The sequence below is a fragment of the Lampris incognitus genome, chromosome 2 (assembly GCF_029633865.1).
Source record: "Lampris incognitus isolate fLamInc1 chromosome 2, fLamInc1.hap2, whole genome shotgun sequence".
Classification (NCBI taxonomy): Eukaryota; Metazoa; Chordata; class Actinopteri; order Lampriformes; family Lampridae; genus Lampris; species Lampris incognitus.
Window position 1 is genome coordinate 6,425,298 of NC_079212.1, and position 20,557 is coordinate 6,445,854.

Here is a 20,557-nt window from a genome sequence, read left to right on the forward strand (position 1 = left end):
TATCCTGCATATGTTCTTTGCAACCCTGAATAGGTGCCTGTTTGTAGTTATTCCACCAATCAGCAATGAATTTTGTCAGATGTTGCACACCTTGCATGATTAAGTGCTGCGAGATGATTGGTCGAGTAAGTACAAGCAGGGCTACCTATGCAGGGTTACAATGAAAATCTGCAGGATAGGGGGGGTCCTCGAGGACTGGGTTGAGAAACACTGGTCTAGGGGAAAGAGGAGAACGGAAAGGACTTGGTAGTGCGAATGTTATTGGAATATAGTCGTATGATGAAGGTACAAACATTCCTTAATCGTCTTCCGTAGTCGACACAGTTGGCAGCATTACGTCAGGTTATATTATGTCATGAAACTAACCTTAATCCCCAACGCATATACTGCAACATTCTCATCCATATTGCAAAAAAAAGCCTTAATTCGCCTTATTTCATTTTACAATTCACGATTTGCTTAAATGCATTTCAGACACTTTTCCCACAGCGCCACAAAAAGGGGAAGAAAAAAAAACAACGGTATCTTTACTGCAAAAGAAAAAAAGCTTATGGTTGATTTTGTACATTATGCTGAAATTTAATAACTTCCACTCGACCTTCGCAAGAGAATCCTATATGAACGTTTTATTTTTCCAATGCTACCTTCCAAATAAATAAGCATCTTTTTCCCCTGTTACTATACACCTTTTGTTTTTGGTCTTTTCGTTTTGGGGCAACACCGCCCTCTGGTGGCTCAGTCGTCGCATTGCAGCCAGTGCGGCGCGGTGCTCCGGGGAGAGGCCCGCCCGGCGGCCGGGCGGTGTTTGCTGACACGCCAGTACTGGGTGCCTTTAAACACGTGCACGTGTCCGTCCCTCCATGTTAAGGCCGCACCGGGGCTGCTGGGGACCCCGGGCAGGAGCTGCCCGAGAGGTTTGGGGTTCGAACCTGTTCTGTCCGTTGGTCCAGTTTCATCCCATTGCCAATACCTGGAGCCCTGAAACAAACACATGAGGAGGAAACTGAAGTCTGTCACAAGTGGAGGACGCCTCCGCCCCCCCCACCCCCCACCCCCCAAAAAAGGAGAGGTTGGCACATTGAGAGGGACTTGGTGGCACGTTATAGAAGGGGCGAAGCGGGTGGTGTCTTGTCTTGTACGTACTTGGATGAATGTCAGCTTTTTGCTCTTGTTGCAGTAGAAGGCTGAATCGACATTAGCGGGAATCTTCGCCGGGGGTCTGGGGAAGCTGTAGTCCAGCTTGAACCCGGCGTACCTCCACATTTTATCCCCTGTGGAAAAACATGCAGGGGGGAAAAAAACAAAGCTTTTTTTGAGAAACACCTCGGTAATAACAGCAGGGGGCACAACGCAGCCCTGACGTCGTGCCGCTGGAGGCATCGTTATGACACGTCTGTGTGATGGGGGTCTCAGTAACCAGTGGTTTAATGGAAGGAAACCGCATCCTGGCCTGGTTTACACACCTTTTTTACTCTCAGAATTCTTGACCCACCTTTATTTGGAGCCCATTTAAATCCGCGTTGCCACAAACTCACAGTACACATCAAGGTAAGTGGTGTCAGGCTGATGTGAGTTACAGCAAATAATTTACTTCAATGCCAGTAACTTCTCTATCTGAAAATACCTATATATATACATACATACACACACACATATACATATATATACATATATACATACATATACCTATATATGTATGTATAGATGTATATATGTTTATATACATATAGATGTATATATATGTATATATAGGTATACGTGTGTGTGTATATGTATATAGATAGGTATATATAGGTGTGTATGTATGTGTGTATGTATATACATATATGCATATATATATATACATATATACATACACACACACCTATATACCTATATACACACATCTATATATGTATATATAGAGGTATATATGTGTATATATACATATAGAGGTGTGTATATATAGGTATATATAGGTATATGTGTATATAGGTATATAGGTGTGTGTGTGTGTGTGTGTGTGTGTATGTATGTATGTATGTATGTATGTATGTATGTGTGTGTGTGTGTGTGTGTATATATATATATATATATATATATATATATATATATATCCAAACCACTTATCCTGCTGTCAAGGTCACGGGATGCTGGAGCCTATCCCAGCGGTCACTGGGCAGCAGGCGGGGAGCCACCCTGGACATTCCACCAGGCCATTACACAGGGCCCACACACACACACACACACACACACACACACACACACACACACACACACACACACACACACACACACACACACACCTAGGGACAATTTAGTAGGGCCGAGTCACCTGACCTACACGTCTTTGGACTGTGGGAGGAAACCCACACAGACACGGGGAGAACATGCAAACTCCACACAGAGGACGACCCGGGACGACCCACCAAGGTCGGACCACCCCGGGGCTCGAACCCAGGACCTTCTTGCTGTGAGGCGACCGCGCTAAGCACCGCGCCACCGTGCCGCCTGTGTGTAACCTCGATTTTTTTAAACGGTTCGTAAGTATGGGAGTTCGTAACCCGGGGACTATTGGTAATCGGTTCCCTAATGATGACCGCCCGTCTTTTTGTTGACCACTGCATCACTGGTAATACCTCTGGTTACCCACATCACAACCTGTGTGAAAACAGTGTTTAGCCGACTGGACACACGACTTCGGCCGTCAAACGCTTTTCCCCAAAAAGCACCTTTTAGGAAGTACGACTTCCCGGTTCTCGGAGAGTGAACGGCTGCGTCCAGGTTCCCCGGCAGGCCGCTCCACAGTGCAGAGATGAGGACCGGCGTGTTGAATCCCTTATCTGACAACGTCCACACGTACTGACCGCTGAACACGTAGGTCTTGTGCAACGGACCTGCAGAGGGAAAACACAGGCCAGCAGATAGTCAGAGACCCGTTAAAGCTGGGGTAGGTAACTTTATTTGTGAAAAATGTCACATCCCTCTTACGGCCGAGAGGGATTCAAACCCAGACAGCATCCTCATGTGGGCCACTTCAGGCAAGGATGCGGCGCTGACGGCCTTCTTCTGGCCCTGACAAAATGGATGTGAGCCTGAAGTGGCCCACGTGTATAATAGCAAATATGGCCCAAATATGCCAAATCACATGTGGGCCTTTTTCTGGCAAAGATGCGGCGCTCTGGGCAACATGTGATCTGGATGTGACCCTGAAGTGGCCCGTGTGGTAAATGGTGAATATGGCCCAAATATCACAAAACAAATATGGCCACCTTTGGCGAATATGTGGCACATGCTGCATTGCTACGGCTCGGTTCTGGCCCAGATCTGGCAAACAGGAGCGGACCGCCCAGGTGCCATCATTCCACGCGGTTTGTGGGCCGGATGAAAGTGTCGGGTGTGGGACGGGTGTGGGACGGGTGTGGGACGGGTGTGGGACGGGTCCGGCCCACAGCAGTTTTGCTATCTGGGAACGGCCTGAGAGAAAACCAAGCCGCTGTATTCAGGATCTCAGTGTCTCACCTGAGCTCGCCTGACTGGCTGAGGCTTAACCGCTCTCGTTGGCCCTCAGCCAATCAGGGGAGCTCTTTGTGAAGGGGCAGTCTTACTGCCTGTCAATCATTCACACAAAGCTTTTCTTCTCACCACGGAACTTGTAGAGGTGGCGTTCATCTTAATACATACTTCACCTTTTAAGTACAAAAGTGTATCACGGTATCACCGTTGGTGTAATGTGGTTATCAGCAACAATATGAATTTTGCCAGTTACTACGGGCAGGCTCATGCATGAAGCTGGTCTGGAGGGAGAGGTTACGGGGGAGGGGTTATGTCAAAATTGCTTATTGTCCCCTACCCCAACTTTAGTTGATTCAAGTAAAACTTTCTGACGAGTATTGAGGAATCCAAGCATGCATTGATGGAAACCTGTATTGTTATTGCGCGGATTACTTTTATTGATGTTTCTTTTCCTCTCTAAAAGTCCCAGCATCTTATACACAGAAAGACTCTCTTGTCAGTCTCCCAGGTTTATCATAGGGCCCTGTAACAGAACACGAGTTTCGGCTTATAACTTCTGAACTGTAGGGCCTAGAAAAAAATCCAGATGTTTATTCCAGGTGTTCTTTGGGGACCAGAAAAACCAGATAGTCCGCCATTTTGAATTTCCTGAAAAACCTGTTTTTTTGTGAACAAGTCCCGGGTCGTTGTGATTTAATTACCACGTAATTTGTGTCCCATGACCGAAAGTACGCCATCGGGTACCACTTGCAGCCGTACGTTGGATGTTCTCCTGTTAAGTGTCATGTCTGTACCTAGCATAGTCGCGTCAATGGCAGCCTTGCAAGGATCCGGAGCAGCTCCCGCCAGGCTGGCCTGTCCAGGATTTCCAGATGGGGGACTTCTCTCTGGCTTTCCTGAAGCGGGGACACAAATGGAAATCAGCGGCTTTATGACGAGGAAAAGTAAACGTGGCGCCCCGTATCGTTGGGGGTTTTTACCGTATAAAGCCTGGATGCCTTTTAGGTCATCCGGGTGGAGTTTGAAGCTGGGACGGTATCCGTTGTACACGGGGGCCATCAGCGCGGTGGGGTGCCGGGAGTGGCCCAGGCCCAGGGCGTGGCCGATCTCGTGGGCGGCCACGATCCTCAGGTTGGTGCCGTGGTCCTTCCCCTCCGTCCACAGCTCGTCCTCGTCGAAATGCACGATTCCCGACTCGGGGGCCTCCGCGTGGGCCAACACGCGTCCTAGCAATAAAAGAAGGAACCATTATCTGCCGAGGAAAACGTCCGCTCATCCATCACCCGTCCGCTCATCCATCACCCGTCCGCTCATCCATCACCCATCCGCTCATCCATCACCCGTCCGCTCATCCATCACCCATCCGCTCATCCATCACCCGTCCGCTCATCCATCACCAGTCTGCAGAGCGGACAGGCGACACAGTTTCATGCTGCAACACGGAGGCCATCGTACGATATTACTCAGCTTGTGAAGGGCCCCTATGAACAGTTCTGAAAAACCCTACTGGAGTAAAAATACTACTACTTGGCGGTCTGTTCCCTTGCCTGCCAACACGGGGATCGCCGGATCGAATCCCCGTGTTGCCTCCGGCTTGGTCGGGCATCCCGACAGACACAATTAGATGTGTCTGTCGGGACACCGGATGTGGGTGTGTGTCCTGGTCGCTTCACCAGCGCCTCCTCTGGTCGGTCGGGGCGCCTGTTCGGAGGGGGAACTGGGGGAATAGCGTGATCCTCCCATGCGCTATGTCTCCCTGGTGAAACTCCTCACTGTCAGGTGAAAAGAAGCAGCTGGCGACTCCACATGTATGGGAGGAGGCATGTGGTAGTCTGCAGCCCTCCCCGGATCGGCAGAGGGGGTGGAGCAGAGACCGGGACGGCTCGGAAGAGTGGGGGTAATTGGCTGGATTAAAAAAAAAGTATTGAGAAAAGTTGTTTTTCCAGTAAGAAACTAATTTACTCTTACTTGACTCGTTACTTTGTGAGTTACTTTGTGAGTTACTTTGTGAGTTACTTTTGTTGTCATGCCTACAAACTAACACAGCAGCAGCTCCATAAACATGGAAATATGCTGTAGTTGACGTGGCCCACATCACTAGAAATAAACAGACCGTATGAACAAACCACATTCATTTTGGCCATACTTGAGACTTAGTCATACAAATTATTCATTTAGCCACCAGTATGGTTTAAGTCACGATGGTTTTACTCTGTAATGGTTATTAAAAAGATGAATACGTTATTATTACACTCCAAAAGGTATAGGTTAGGAAGAATTTACTAAAATACTATGAGTAGCTGTACTTCATTATTACCCACCTCTGCCTATGAACTGACCATAGAAAGCACTGTGAATACTAAAGACCATAGAAAGTGATAATTCATCATCATCCTCATTATCATCATCATCATCCTCATTATCATCCTCCTCCTCCTCATTATCGTACTCACCATCCTCATTATCATCCTCCTCATCCTCATCCCCATCATCATTATCATCATCCCCATCATCATCATCATCCTCATTATCGTACTCACCATCCTCATTATCATCCTCCTCATCCTCATCCCCATCATCATTATCATCATCCCCATCATCATCCTCCTCCTCATCATCGTACTCACCATCCTCATTATCATCCTCCTCCTCCTCATCGTACTCATCATCCTCATTATCATCCTCCTCCTCCTCATCTTTCTCACCATCCTCATTATCATCCTCCTCATCCTCATCCCCATCATCATTATCCCCATCATCATCCTCCTCCTCATCATCGTACTCACCATCCTCATTATCATCCTCCTCATCCTCATCACCATCATCATTATCATCATCCCCATCATCATCATCCTCCTCATTATCATACTCACCATCCTCATTATCATCCTCCTCATCCTCATCCCCATCATCATTATCATCATCCCCATCATCATACTCCTCCTCGTTATCGTACTCACCATCCTCATTATCATCCTCCTCATCCTCATCCCCATCATCATTATCATCATCCCCATCATCATCATCATCATCCTCATCCCCATCATCATCATCATCATCATCGACCTTACCTCGCCCATCAAACGGCACTGGGCACGTTCTGTCTTTTCTGTGAAAGGAGATTTTGATGTCCGCCGCTCCTTGAAACACTTCCTTGAACCTTAACGGCGACACATCACTCCAGTACTTAAAGGCCTCGTGGACGGCCAGGCGCGTCTTCGTCTGTCCTAGATCAGGCGTGTATGTGTAGATGCGGTAGGTCAGCATCTTCTTACGCCAGTAACCTGTTGAATTGTGCATCAAATGTTGCATAAATTTTGAAGATTATAATGCATTAAAATAAAAGGTAAATCTGGAAAAAGGGGAAGGTTTACTAGATGGTGGTGAGACCTGCTATGCTATATGGTTTGGAGACAGTGGCACTGACAAAAAGACAGGAGGTGGAGCTGGAGGTGGAGGAGTTGAAGATGATAAGATTTTCATTGGGAGTGATGAAGAAGGACAGGATTAGGAAGGAGTATATTAGAGGGACAGCTCAGGTTGGACGGTTTGGAGACAAAGCAGGAGAGGCAAGATGGAGATGGTGTGGACATGGGTGGGGGAGAGATGCTGGGTATACTGGGAGAAGGATGCTGAATATGGAGCTGCCGGGGAAGAGGAGGAGAGGAAGGCCAAAGAGGAGGTTTATGGATGTGGTGAGGGAGGACATGCAGGTGGCTGGTGTGGCAGAGGAAGATGCAGAGGACAGGAAGAGATGGAAACGGATGATCCGCTGTGGCGCCCCCTAACGGCAGCAGTGGAAAGTAGCAGTAGTAGTAGTAGTAGTAGTAGTGGTTTCTCAACAAAACTATATCAAAACTCATCATGCAACAGAAACCCACATACAATTACCCACCCATCAGTTGGTATTTGAGCGTTCTGTTGTTGAAAGAGTCTTCCACACCACAGCGAGGCTGCTCCATCATTGACAGAGTGGCTGCACTGAGTTGTCCCGTTACAGGAAGGCCGGTGGACCTCTGGAAGATTCTGACACAGCAAGACAAAGGGTTATGACGTCGACCGATACCAAAGTAAATACAACTTAAATTGATGTGTTTGGGCCCTACCCAGATAGCATCCGGATGTGGGCCACTTCAGGTAGTGACGCGGCACTGATGGCCTTCCTCTGGCCCTGACAACATGGATGTGAGCCTGAAGTGGCCCACATGTGTAATAGCAAATATGGCCCAAATATGCCAAATCAAATGTGGGCCTTTTTTGGCAAAGATGCGGTGCTCTGGGCAACATGTGATCTGGATGTGACCCTGAAGTGGCCCGTGTGGTAAATGGTAAATATGGCCCAAATACCACAAAACAAATATGGGCCACCTTTGGCAAATATGTGGCACATGCGGCATTGCTGTGGCTTGGTCCTGGCCCAGATACGGCAAACAGGAGCGGACCGCCCAAGTGCCATCATTCCACGTGGTATGTGGGCCGGATGAAGTGTCGGGTGCGGGACGGGTCCGGGCCACAGCCGTTTTGCTATCTGGGTGGATAAAGGACGTGCCGGGCAGATGGTATAATCACATGAAATAATCACCTCAGGGCTTCTGCAGTTTCTTCAGAAGGATCATTTTGGCTCCTCACGTCCAGTGGAATGTGCAAGTAGCCATAATTCCTTAAATAGGCCTGCAGAGAGAGGCCTCGTTTTAGCAGGCACGCCAGGGTTTGCACAAACACGTCTTAACCATCACATCCACAGCACATCCATAAAGAACTTGCATTTGATTTTGCGGAAACATGATTTAGTTTCACACTAAACCGTACTGGCATGCCCAGCAGGCTGAAACCCTCCCGGGCTTGCCGTCACTCTCGCCTCCCATCTCAGTAAAGTCAGCCTGCTATCGCCTGAAGAATATATCAAGAATTAAAGGATTTATGTTTCAGCAGGATTTGGAAAAACTTGTCCGTGCGTTTCTCTTCAGCCGACTCGACTACTGTAACGGCGTCTTTACAGCTCTCTCTCTAAAAAAAAAAATCAGTCAAACAGCTGCAGCTGATTCAGAAGCTCGAGTCCTCAACTAAGACCAAAAATAGTGGATCACATCAGTCCAGTTCTGAGGTCTTTACATCGGCTTCCTGTCTGTCAAGAATTGATTTTAAAACTCTGTTCCTGTTTTATAAAGCCCTGAATGGTTTAGGGCCAAAATACATTTCTGATCTTCTGCTGCACTATGAACCACCCGGACCTCTCCGAGGGTCTGGGACAGGTCTGCTTTCTGTCCCCAGAGTCAAAGCTAAACATGGAGAGGGCAGCGTTCAGCTTTTATGCACAACATATGTGGAACAAACTCCCAGGAAACTGCAGGTCTGCTGCAACTCTCGGTTCTTTCACATCAAGACGAAAGACCTTGCTGTTTACCACTGCCTATCATTACATCAAGTTTGAAGTTTCTGATTATCATCTTACACTGCACTGTAACTTTTACTCTGTCTTTTCATTTGTCTTAAATGTCTTTTTACTGCCTTACGTTGCTTTTCTTAATGCCTTTTATGTTTTATGTAAAGCACTTCGAATTCCCTTGATGCTGAAATATGCTATACAAACTAATTTCCCTTGCCTTGGCCAGCTCTACATATATATATACATATATGTATATGTATATAGACATATATATATACACAAACATGTATATACATATATACATATGTAAATACATATACATATTTATATATGCATATATGTATATTATGTACATATAAATAAAAAGTATATATACACATGTATATATGTATATACATACATGTACATGTGTATAAATATATGTATATACATATAAATGTATATACAGCTATACATATCTGTATATACGTGTGAATGAATATATGTATGTGTATATACATACATACATAGGAAAATGGACGTATGTATATCTATATACGTATATGTATAGTTTCCCCCCCCCGAAACCGTCAATGGTGTTGTGAGTGCTCAACTAACGAGGAGCAGAATATTATACATATATGATTTTCCACTCATATGTATATGGTAGATTTGATACATATATGTATATATACACTACCGTTCAAAAGTTTGGGATCACCCAAACAATTTCGTGTTTTCCATGAAAAGTCACACTTATTCACCACCATATGTTGTGAAATGAATAGAAAATAGAGTCAAGACATTGACAAGGTTAGAAATAATGATTTGTATTTGAAATAAGATTTTTTTTACATCAAACTTTGCTTTCGTCAAAGAATCCTCCATTTGCAGCAATTACAGCATTGCAGACCTTTGGCATTCTAGCTGTTAATTTGTTGAGGTAATCTGGAGAAATTGCACCCCACGCTTCCAGAAGCAGCTCCCACAAGTTGGATTGGTTGGATGGGCACTTCTTTGAGCAGATTGAGTTTCTGGAGCATCACATTTGTGGGGTCAATTAAACGCTCAAAATGGCCAGAAAAAGAGAACTTTCATCTGAAATTCGACAGTCTATTCTTGTTCTTAGAAATGAAGGCTATTCCATGCGAGAAATTGCTAAGAAATTGAAGATTTCCTACACCGGTGTGTACTACTCCCTTCAGAGGACAGCACAAACAGGCTCTAACAGGTACTATTTAATGAAGATGCCAGTTGGGGACCTGTGAGGCGTCTGTTTCTCAAACTAGAGACTCTAATGTACTTATCTTCTTGCTCAGTTGTGCAACGCGGCCTCCCACTTCTTTTTCTACTCTGGTTAGAGCCTGTTTGTGCTGTCCTCTGAAGGGAGTAGTACACACCGGTGTAGGAAATCTTCAATTTCTTAGCAATTTCTCGCATGGAATAGCCTTCATTTCTAAGAACAAGAATAGACTGTCGAGTTTCAGATGAAAGTTATCTTTTTCTGGCCATTTTGAGCGTTTAATTGACCCCACAAATGTGATGCTCCAGAAACTCAATCTGCTCAAAGAAGTGCCCATCCAACCAATCCAACTTGTGGGAGCTGCTTCTGGAAGCGTGGGGTGCAATTTCTCCAGATTACCTCAACAAATTAACAGCTAGAATGCCAAAGGTCTGCAATGCTGTAATTGCTGCAAATGGAGGATTCTTTGACGAAAGCAAAGTTTGATGTAAAAAAAATCTTATTTCAAATACAAATCATTATTTCTAACCTTGTCAATGTCTTGACTCTATTTTCTATTCATTTCACAACATATGGTGGTGAATAAGTGTGACTTTTCATGGAAAACACAAAATTGTTTGGGTGATCCCAAACTTTTGAACGGTAGTGTACATGTGAATGAATATATGTACACATGTATGTATATATACATACATACATAGGAAAAATGATGTATGTATATCTATATACGTATATGTATAGCTTCCCCCCCCCCGAAACCGTCAATGGTGTTGTTAGTGCTCAACTAACGAGGAGCAGAATATTATACATATATGATTTTCCACTCCTATGTATATAGTATATTTGATACATATATATATATATATATGTGTGTGTGTGTGTTCCTTATTTGTTGTCCCTACCATTGAGTGTTTCTTTAAACAAAGTTATATGTATATACGTATGTATATACATATATGTATATATATACATATATACATGTGTATAAATATATGTACATACGTGTGTTTAAGTATGTATAGATATGGGTGTGAATAACCCAAGTCTGATTTCCTTAAATGTGAAGTTTTCTCACCACCGCTTGGCTCATCTTTCCCCTGCTCATAGCAACTGATGATGCTGCTGTTAGCAAAACAAGAAGCACCATATAGTCCATTGTATTTTCTGTTGTGTTTTTTCCAGTGTCGTTACTTTTCCATCAGCGAACGAACATCTTCTGCGACTCCATCCAGCGCGCCGCTGCCCCGTCCAGCACGCGAGCGTCTGTCCTCCTGCTGAGGGCGTGCCGGTCTCCGCCGCTCCCGTCTGTCTAGCCTTCACTTTTTATACCGTCTGCGGCCTCCCACCACAGCATCCCTCTGAGGGACCGGCCTGTGTGGACACGCCTACCTACCAACACCAGTAATTCACGCTCACTTCCGCCAGCGTGAGCACAACAGAAACTCCAAAAATGGCCTTCCACGTGAAGGGGGGGGGGGGGTACACGAAATAGCTAAGAACCAGATGGTTTGTCCAGTGTTTTTATTTAAGAGCCGAGCAAATGAGCCAAAGCCACGGCCCAGGACAAGCACGGGTCCCTCGGAGGAAAACCCTCCTGACATGCGGCCTTTCTTTAAAGTCGTGGGGTCGGTCTGGCCGTTTGTTCATCGACTGCTTTACTCTCTAGGAAACCACCGTTGGGGAACGCCGCATTAATGTCAGCCGAACAAGCTACCGTGTAAAGTGAAGGGCCCGTCTGACAAGAGCGCCGCGGGGCCAGAACCGCCGCTGGCGTCGCTCCGTGGAAAACACTGTTCGTCCAGGATGCTCAACATGTCAACCCCCCCCCCCACCACCACCCAACCCCATCACCCCACCCTGCAGTAAAAAAAACAAAAAATTAACACTCTCAAATTGACGGTTTTGTTCAGCTTCACTGTAAACAAAACAACAAACCGCGGCTCCTCTGCGGGACGACGGTTAATCACCATGTTCACTATCTAAGCCCCACGTCTGCAGAACAATGCTGCAGTGAACCCGTCGTCCCCGCATGTGGGCAGCGCTCCCGGCCTCTTCCCAGCTGGAATGCCTCACTGCGGAGCCCGGCCTACGCAGAGGCGGTGGGACGGAGGGGAGGAGGGAGGCTCGTGACCCATTGTCCCAAAGCAATTAGCCACATTATGTTCCTCCGCCAGCGGCGGCATTCTAACACCAAGGGGCCGAGCGCCCTCAGACGAGTCGCCGCATCTGCGAAAATATGTTTGTTTGAGGTGGGACCCTCGCGTCTGCGTCACTCTGCTTTTTTACTACCGTCGCTCCAACCATACGGGAGGTCTCGGCCCGTGACTGAAGAGAAGAAGACAAAGGTTCTTTAACATTAGTCCTTTAAATACAATGAAAAGGTCAAGGCTACGCAAAGTCCACAACTCCTGTTTATAAAGGATTACAAGAACACCTCGACATGACTGCGGCTTGTGTTTCTAAGACTTTACAGGAGAGACGTGGTCTACATGCTGGTTTGTGACGTCGTCTGACTCTTTGTTTTGGGGGGAGGGGGGGGGGGTTAATTGGTCTCGAAAGCCGCCCGCGCGCAGGACGGCATCCTGGCGCTCATGACCGCTCAACACGCTCGCTCGCCAAGGTGACTCGTGGCAATAAAGCGACCATAGAAAAAGCGGTAAAAATAGTATTAAAAATACAACAGTAATATACATAACATGGTGTGCAGCGGGCGTAATACATATTATAATATTGTTATATTATAATAGAGTAACCCAGGCACTGAGGGTGCACAATCCAGTGCATTCTTAGTGCCGGTCCCAAGCCCAGATAAATGGGGAGGGGAGGATTTTTTTCTTAATTTTGAGATACTTTATTGAGCCCCATGGGGAAATTATGCTCTGCATGTACCCCATGGTAGCTGGGAGCAGTGGGCAGCCGCCGGGCAGCACCCGGGGACCAACTCCAGTTCATCTCGCCAGGCCTCGGTCGGGGGCACTAACCCTAACCATGCATGGCTTTTTGATGGCGGGGGAAACCGGAGCGACCGCCGAAAACCCACCACAGACACGGGGAGAACATGCAAACCCCACACAGAGGACGACCTGGGATGATGACCACCCCCCCCCCCCAAGGTTGGACAACCCCGGGGTTCGAACCCAGGACCTTCCTGCTGTGAGGCGACAGCGCTAACCACTGGGCCACCGTACCGCCCAATCAGATGCGGGTCGCATCAGCGAGGGCCTCCAGTGTATAATACTACTGCTATTCCTACCACCGCTATTGACGGCTGCTCCCGCTAGGGGTCGCCACGGCGGATCGTCCGTTTCAATCCCTTCCAACATTAAAATGTGACCTCTGAAAGATGTGAACTTAGTGTCAGACTCGCTTGCTCCGTCATGACGGCCTCACGAAAATGGTTGTTCTTCGACCGTGTCGGCGATCAAACCCAACAGCCGGTCGAAGGTCATGGCCGGTATTCATAGAGGCCAATCAAAGGAGTCTCAGACGTCAACCTGAGGATCGAGCGTCTTGCTCTGCGCACGCACGAGGACGCTTTTCCGCTCGCGAGTACTGTTCTGTGCGCACGCGGGTTTCGAGACCAATTAACCACCACGGGGGGTGGGGGGGGGGGGAGTCCTCCTCGTGGTGCTGAGCGAGAGTACATGTTAAACACACTGACACATGGGAGATAATACTTTTCAGTAGCATGGACCTTTAAGCGATACAACCGAGTAGGAGGACGCCTCGGCATTAGTGTGCATTCAATAGACCCGTCCAGCCATCGACGAATGATTTCGAAACCACACAGGTCGATGACGGAGGGTCTCTGTGCTCGCCGCTTCTACGTCTAGCTAATATCTGACAAGACAAAAGGCTGTGGAAAAAAGAGAAAAAAGAAATAAAATACATGCACAGCTTTTCAGTTTAACACAATTGTGAAGGCGCGGTCTAACACCAATACAAGTGAGCGGGGTTCTTAAAATATTTACACATTTTGTGACCGAGAGAACAGACAGGACAGTTTGTCAGCTCTGGAGATGTCGCGCCAGCTACGTACATATCCCGTCAACGTCGCCTTGAGACGCGCCGGGACCGCGTTCGCTCCCGAAGCCACAGTTTGTGTTGAACAGCAATCAGCAGAAATATAGTCAAGGGGAAGTAAAAGTTCTCAAAGCTGCAAAAGGTCTCTGGCCTTTTCAATACTTCATTTTGTCCAGTTGGTCAGCCGCCTTCGGAGCGGGCCGGTTTCAAGACTCGCCCTCCAGCTTCTGTAACTCCTCCTGCAACGCCTCGGCCCGGCCAAGCTTATCCAGCTGATCCTTCGTCAGCTGCTGGATTTCTCCAGAGTCCATCTTTTGCTGCAGCTCCTCCACGTGTCGCAGCTTCTTTCTGAGGTTTTTGATCTTCTTGGCCCTTTCGGACGCCGCCGCCACGGGCTCGTCCGGAACCGCGGTGTCGACGGGTGCCGCCGTATTGTCCGAAGACTCGCCGCCCTCCGACACCGACAAGTTCTCAACGGCGTCTCTCGCCGAGTCCACGTCCGCGTCGCCATCCTGGCCCTGCTGCTGCTGCTTCCGTTTTTCTTTACGCTTCAGGTTGCGCTTGGCCGTCTTGGAGAGTCCCGCCATCTCGTTGTCCGCACAGCCGGGGATCTTCTGCTGTTGCTTTGGCTGTGCCGCGTCGGCCGGGTTCATGCCGGGGGGGAGGTCCGGCTTGCTTTTGAAAAACTTCACAAACTTGTTTTCATACCTGCAAGAGAAACAGACGTTTGCATTTGTGCACGTCAGCGCTTCACGATCCAGCACAGTGGACTTCTTTTCTAACGAGCAACTGCAAGAAAGTTGGCAGTGTGCAGTTTTCAGTCTACATTTGCACATTAGATGCAATCATACTTACACGGGGACTTCTTCCTGCGGGACATAACCATCCTTGACCCGCCGCGGCTTCCTCCAGGTCCCATCAGGTCGCTGCGTGGCCGCAATATATTTCCCTGTAAGTACATCAGTCACAACGTCATGAGGAAAAACTGGCATGCTTACAGGCAGAACCTCGTAAGTGGTCAAAACAAAGTCAACCGGGATCTACTTACGCTAACCCACATCAGACGTTGAGCAAAATTCACTGGCTTAAGTAGGACACGCGAAACAAGGGGGGCACATCGTTGTGCGTATCGCTAACGCTGAACTAACCCCAACCGTGACCTCCACCAACACAAGAACAACTCGTATCTGTGCACTGTCTCTGTAATTAGTTGGCGATACCTTTTCACAGGTGTGTGTCAGTTTAGTAAACCGACTCTGTGAGCTACAGGTTCTCTACTGCATCCATCACTGGCGGGCACGTTGGCGCTCGTATGAGCAGAGTACCTCAAACACCTTTGCCAGCTTGTATGCAAATTGCCATACCGCAGCTTCTTTTTTTTTGGGGGGGGGGTTCCCCCCTTTTTCTCACCAATTGTACCCCAGCCAATTACCGCACTCTTCCAAACCATCCAGGAAGGTGTTCCACCCCCTCTGCCGAGCCAGGGAGGGCTGCAGACTACCACGCGTCTCCTCCGATACATGTGGAGTCGCCCGCTGCTTCTTTTCACCTGACAGTGAGGGGAGGGGGGGGGGCGTAGCGCATGGGAGGATCACGCTATTCCCCCCAGTTCCCCCTCCCCTCCGAACAGGCACCCCAACCAAACCAGAGGAGGCGCCAGTGCAGCGACCAGGACACATACCCACATCCGGCTTCCCACTTGCAGACACGGCAAATTGTGTCTGTAGGGACGCCCGACCAAGCTGGAGGCAACACGGGGATTCGAACCGATGATCCCCATGTTGGTAGGCCACGGAATAGACCGCCACGTCACCCGGCTGCCCACATACTGCAGCTTTGTCTGAGAAAAGTACAATACTGGGGTGTGAAACTTCCATCAAACCTGAGCTAATTTTGACTCGTGCATTTCCCTTACAACAGACCAGCAGTTAGCGTGTGGTGATCTCAGGCCAGTCCCTTTCACATTCCCTCATTCGACTTGCATCGACGGCGCCGATGCCCCGCAGGATCCGATCCGCTTCAAAATCAAAGGGATGCACAGAACATGACTTAGGCGTGTCCACGTCTTACAAGCGGGGGCAGGAAAGAACAAATGTCTTTTTCTAAGATGCAAAAATACCTTGTGAATACGGCCTCTCGGTTTGTATCTTAACAGGTCAACAAAACAGCCGCGGACCGCGGTCCCGTTGGAGATTAAAAAAAGAAAAATGCCAGAATCTGGGGGAAAACGTCGGTATTCAGGTATCAAAAAATCCAGGGATCAAACCATGGCCCGCAGTTTTGTCTTCTTTTCTTTTTTTTACCTCTGGGAATAAGTCCAGTCTACTCTGGACAACCATGGAGGGAAGCGAGAGCGGCAATTCTACAAACCATAAAACTATACAGAAAAATCAAACAAAACTAAGCAAAAACACCACCAACAAATTACAACCATTGACAAATACAAAAATATACTCTATAGCTTTGGTTTTCCTCTCTCGATAACAGTGTCCGCTCTCTCTTTCAATACGTCTCTCGCCGCTCCTCAGCAGACGAATCTGAATGTTTTGCATTTTTAGCAGAAGGTGGAGGGGCGTAGCCGGGGGGTTGTGACTCGTACCACATCACATCGCCAAGCCTATGACAACCCATGGCTGTAATAACGCCGTTATAACCACAGAAGCAGCACTGGACTGAAATTCACAGCTTTGCGTATAGATTGTCGAGATAAGCACCGGGGTCGATGTCTCCGACTCGGACGCATCCAAACGCAACAGTATTCGGCGAAGATAAGTCGCTTTGGTGTTGTGCAGACCTTAAAGAAAATGATTCCACCAACAAATAGCTACATCTAAATTATATTATTCTACACATATTTGTACGCTGTATTTAACGTTTTGGGTCGCACCTCCGATCCACGCCTTGCCACTCTGAAATCCCATCCATCCATTATCCGAACCGCTTCTCCTGCTCTCAGGGTCGCGGGGATGCTGGAGCCCATCCCAGCAGACACTGGGCAGCAGGCGGGGAGACACCCTGGACAGGCCGCCAGGCCATCACAGGGCCCCCCCCCCACACACACACACACACACATCTAGGGACAATTTATTCACCTGACCTACATGTCTTTGGACCGTGGGAGGAAAGCGGAGCCCCCGGAGGAAACCCACGCAGACCCGGGGAGAACATGCTAACCACTACGCCAGCATGCTGCCCCCATTCTGAAATTCCAACATTTCCACATTCTGGTGGGTTCCGGTCCATGGGCCCCCCCACTCCGAGTCAGGTCAAGTCGACACTCCACTGAGGTCTATGACAGAATTAGAAAAGAAAAAAAAATCCCTTTTCGGAAAAACAAAAAAGTATCCGTCACCTAGGAAAAGATACATTTCAATCAAGCGATGTCGTGGAGTGTTATTGACAACTAATCAAAGTGAGAGATTCCATTTTGTGAAGTCTTTCTTCCTCAGGGGCTGTTTTGTGGCCCCAGTGCTGGCTACCTGGCGGGACAAAGCTTAGCTAATATCAACACGGACCCCCACCACAAAACCACCCCATGGTCGGCTTATTACGACCTACAGTTGGGTTTTAAGCTACTTCCTCGCGGTCCTCCGTAATTATAATACGTTACTTTCCCTGTGACAATAAATGATCTCCTTCCATAAGCTGTGGTGAGAAGGAACATGAATAAAAGCAAAGTTTAATGTCACCTAGCGGTTATTATGTCCACGCTAGCTGACTTTCTAACTTGTGGCTAACGTTAAGCTAGCTCTTATGACGTCATTCATAGGTACACCTACTGCCATTAGCATCTCAGCTACTATACAAGATGGCGAAACAAGACAAAAACGCACCGGCTACATATTCTATTGCTCTCACGTTGTTTTACAAACGCACAGAGGCGAAAAGTATCTGTGGCATATCTCCTGCCGCCGGTAGGGGGCGCTAAGTTGGGAAACGCTCCCGTGGACCGTATTAGAGGACAAACGACCTGTGTGGTCGTATGGGCTGCTGGAGGACTTGTTAATAACGTCTAGTGTTGAATTTTGGTAGTGTAACCGGTTATTTTTTCTTGCCCGGTACGGGATTCGATACGGGGCGTTCTGCACCACAAGGCGACATCGCTACCCGCTCGGCTAAAGGGTAGTTTACACTTATTAGTAGTTTACACTAGCTTTCTCTGTGTCGCTGTAAAGCGTCAAACGTAATCAGAAAATGGCAGGTGAGCCTCCACGCAACTATTTTTTTTTCTGCACACAACTTTTCCCATTTTAAGCAAATTTGTTGCATTTTTAGAGGTATGACTCGGATCAGACATGAGCTCGTGGTGATATTTACACACGTTTTTATCACATTTTTCAAGTTTCACACTTTCAGCTACATGCAGTGGTGGATCTAGAGATTTTTTCCTGGGGTGGCGAGACTGTGTCCCAGAGGTGGCAGCTGCCACCCCTGTGGCCACCCCTGTAGATCCGCCCCTGGTGAGGGGGGGGATTCTAAATCGGCGACTCCTGTTTTGAGACGAGTTCGGCGCGGGTCTCATTGACCTTTCACCTGTACATGTACATAAAACATACTTTAAAAACACATTATCTGATTTCTAAACGGGGTGGCAAGACTGTGTCCCAGAGGTGGCAGCTGCCACCCCTGTGGCCACCCCTGTAGATCCGCCCCTGGTGAGGGGGGAAGGGGGGGATTCTAAATCGGCGACTTCTGTTTGAGACGAGTTCGGCTCGGGTCTCATTGACCTTTCACCTGTACATGTACATAAAATATACTTTAAAAACATATTATCTGATTTCTAAATGGGGTGGCAAGACTGTGTCCCAGAGGTGGCAGCTTCCACCCCTGTTGCCACCCCTGTAGATCCGCCCCTGGTGAGGGGGGAGGGGGGGTTCTAAATCGGCGACTTCTGTTTTGAGACGAGTTCGGCGCGGGTCTCATTGACCTTTCACCTGTACATGTACATAAAATATACTTTAAAAACACATTATCTGATTTCTAAACGGGGTGGCAAGACTGTGTCCCAGAGGTGGCAGCTGCCACCCCTGTGGCCACCCCTGTAGATCCGCCCCTGGTGAGGGGGGAAGGGGGGGATTCTAAATCGGCGACTTCTGTTTGAGACGAGTTCGGCTCGGGTCTCATTGACCTTTCACCTGTACATGTACATAAAATATACTTTAAAAACATATTATCTGATTTCTAAATGGGGTGGCGAGACTGTGTCCCAGAGGTGGCAGCTGCCACCCCTGTTGCCACCCCTGTAGATCCGCCCCTGGTGAGGGGGGGTTCTAAATCGGCGACTTCTGTTTTGAGACGAGTTCGGCGCGGGTCTCATTGACCTTTCACCTGTACATGTACATAAAATATACTTTAAAAACACATTATCTGATTTCTAAACGGGGTGGCGAGACTGTGTCCCAGAGGTGGCAGCTGCCACCCCCTGTGGCCACCCCTGTAGATCCGCCCCTGGCTACATGGCCCGAAAACGATGGGAGGACGCTGTTCCACAACGAGCAACACGCTGGGTGCGCAACGTATTCAACTCGTCCAAGAAACGACGACACGTCGAGCAAGTCCACCGCGAGGCTTCCGCCGGAGCTGGAATCACAAACCGGGACCCGACGGAAGCCGGAACGCTCGGATGACGTCACCGCTCGCCATGCATGGTTAACGTTTAACCACGGGGGGGGGGGTCTAACGACGCAGTCTGACCACCTCAACCCCCCCCCACGTGTCACCTACTGAGCTCAAACGCTGCTAACCGAACCGCAGCAGTTGCCATTATGTTTCCCGAGTGCACAGATTAACCCCCCCCCCGTCTCCACGAATTTCAACGGCCCCAGCGAGCAAGTAACACGCTCGGCCCTGGAAATACCCCCCCAAGAGAGTCGAGGCAAAACCCGAGGCGAAGGCGACTTCGACGGGACCCGTTTTAAGGACGGGGCGGGTGGGTGAGCCGCCGGCCTAGCGTCGGATCACACGCTGCTCGCCCTCCCGACAGATCTCACGCCACGGCGCCTGCAGCACCGCCGGCGAGCCGACGCTTAAGTCGGGGGGGGGGGAAGCGCAACCATGGGGGGGGGGACCCCCACGATATTTCCCCCAAGCAGCAGGCTCGTTCCCCCCCCCCTCACAATAGGTCTGACACATGCGTGCGGCTTACCAGACTCATCCGTTACATAGGGGGTTGCCATTTTGGAGTAAACGTGCTTTTTCCCCCTCGCAGCCCGGTCCTCGTCTCTGCTCCCCCCCCCTAAACACCCCGCAAGTCAGCGACGGTCGCTCCCTTTAGGTTTTCCCGAAAGTCCCGAGTTCCCCCTCCGGACGCCGATGTTCGTGACCTCTCCAAGAGGCCGGACGTCGCCGCGAAGTACAGAAACAGCCGCGAGTTACGAACTCGCGCGAGCGAGGCGGAACTCCGCTCGCCGACCCGCCCCCCCCCTCCCCCC

The 20,557-nt window shown here is 48.7% G+C and overlaps 2 protein-coding genes across 2 annotated transcripts; both read right to left on the reverse strand.

Annotated features, from left to right (window-relative positions):
* Position 1: 1 nt before the first annotated feature.
* On the reverse strand, positions 2-11,385 carry LOC130108476 (matrix metalloproteinase-19-like). Its single transcript, XM_056275422.1, has 9 exons — positions 11,179-11,385; positions 8,078-8,166; positions 7,391-7,521; positions 6,567-6,779; positions 4,476-4,721; positions 4,290-4,391; positions 2,712-2,876; positions 1,144-1,271; positions 2-978 (listed from the first exon to the last, which is right to left on the reverse strand). Exons 1-9 carry the CDS (start codon positions 11,257-11,259, stop codon positions 736-738), a joined length of 1,398 nt encoding a protein of 465 aa, XP_056131397.1. The 5' UTR covers positions 11,260-11,385; the 3' UTR covers positions 2-735.
* A 1,810-nt stretch (positions 11,386-13,195) lies between these two features.
* On the reverse strand, positions 13,196-20,538 carry pym1 (PYM homolog 1, exon junction complex associated factor). The gene is made up of 3 exons (XM_056274245.1): positions 20,272-20,538; positions 14,982-15,075; positions 13,196-14,834 (listed from the first exon to the last, which is right to left on the reverse strand). Exons 1-3 carry the CDS (start codon positions 20,300-20,302, stop codon positions 14,333-14,335), a joined length of 627 nt encoding a protein of 208 aa, XP_056130220.1. The 5' UTR covers positions 20,303-20,538; the 3' UTR covers positions 13,196-14,332.
* Positions 20,539-20,557: the final 19 nt, after the last annotated feature.

Bases quoted from the DNA above. Each gene is read 5' to 3' on its own strand.
- LOC130108476 (XM_056275422.1), bottom strand. From the start codon at position 11,259: ATGGACTATATGGTGCTTCTTGTTTTGCTAACAGCAGCATCATCAGTT. The intron at 7,522-8,077 runs GTGATTATTTCA...TTGCTGTGTCAG, and splicing joins GAAACTGCAGAAGCCCTGAG to AATCTTCCAGAGGTCCACCG. The intron at 6,780-7,390 runs GTGGGTAATTGT...ACAATTCAACAG, and splicing joins GCTCAAATACCAACTGATGG to GTTACTGGCGTAAGAAGATG.
- pym1 (XM_056274245.1), bottom strand. From the start codon at position 20,302: ATGGCAACCCCCTATGTAACGGATGAGTCTG. The intron at 15,076-20,271 runs GTAAGCCGCACG...ATGTACTTACAG, and splicing joins CTATGTAACGGATGAGTCTG to GGAAATATATTGCGGCCACG. The intron at 14,835-14,981 runs GTAAGTATGATT...TTTCTCTTGCAG, and splicing joins CCGCAGGAAGAAGTCCCCGT to GTATGAAAACAAGTTTGTGA.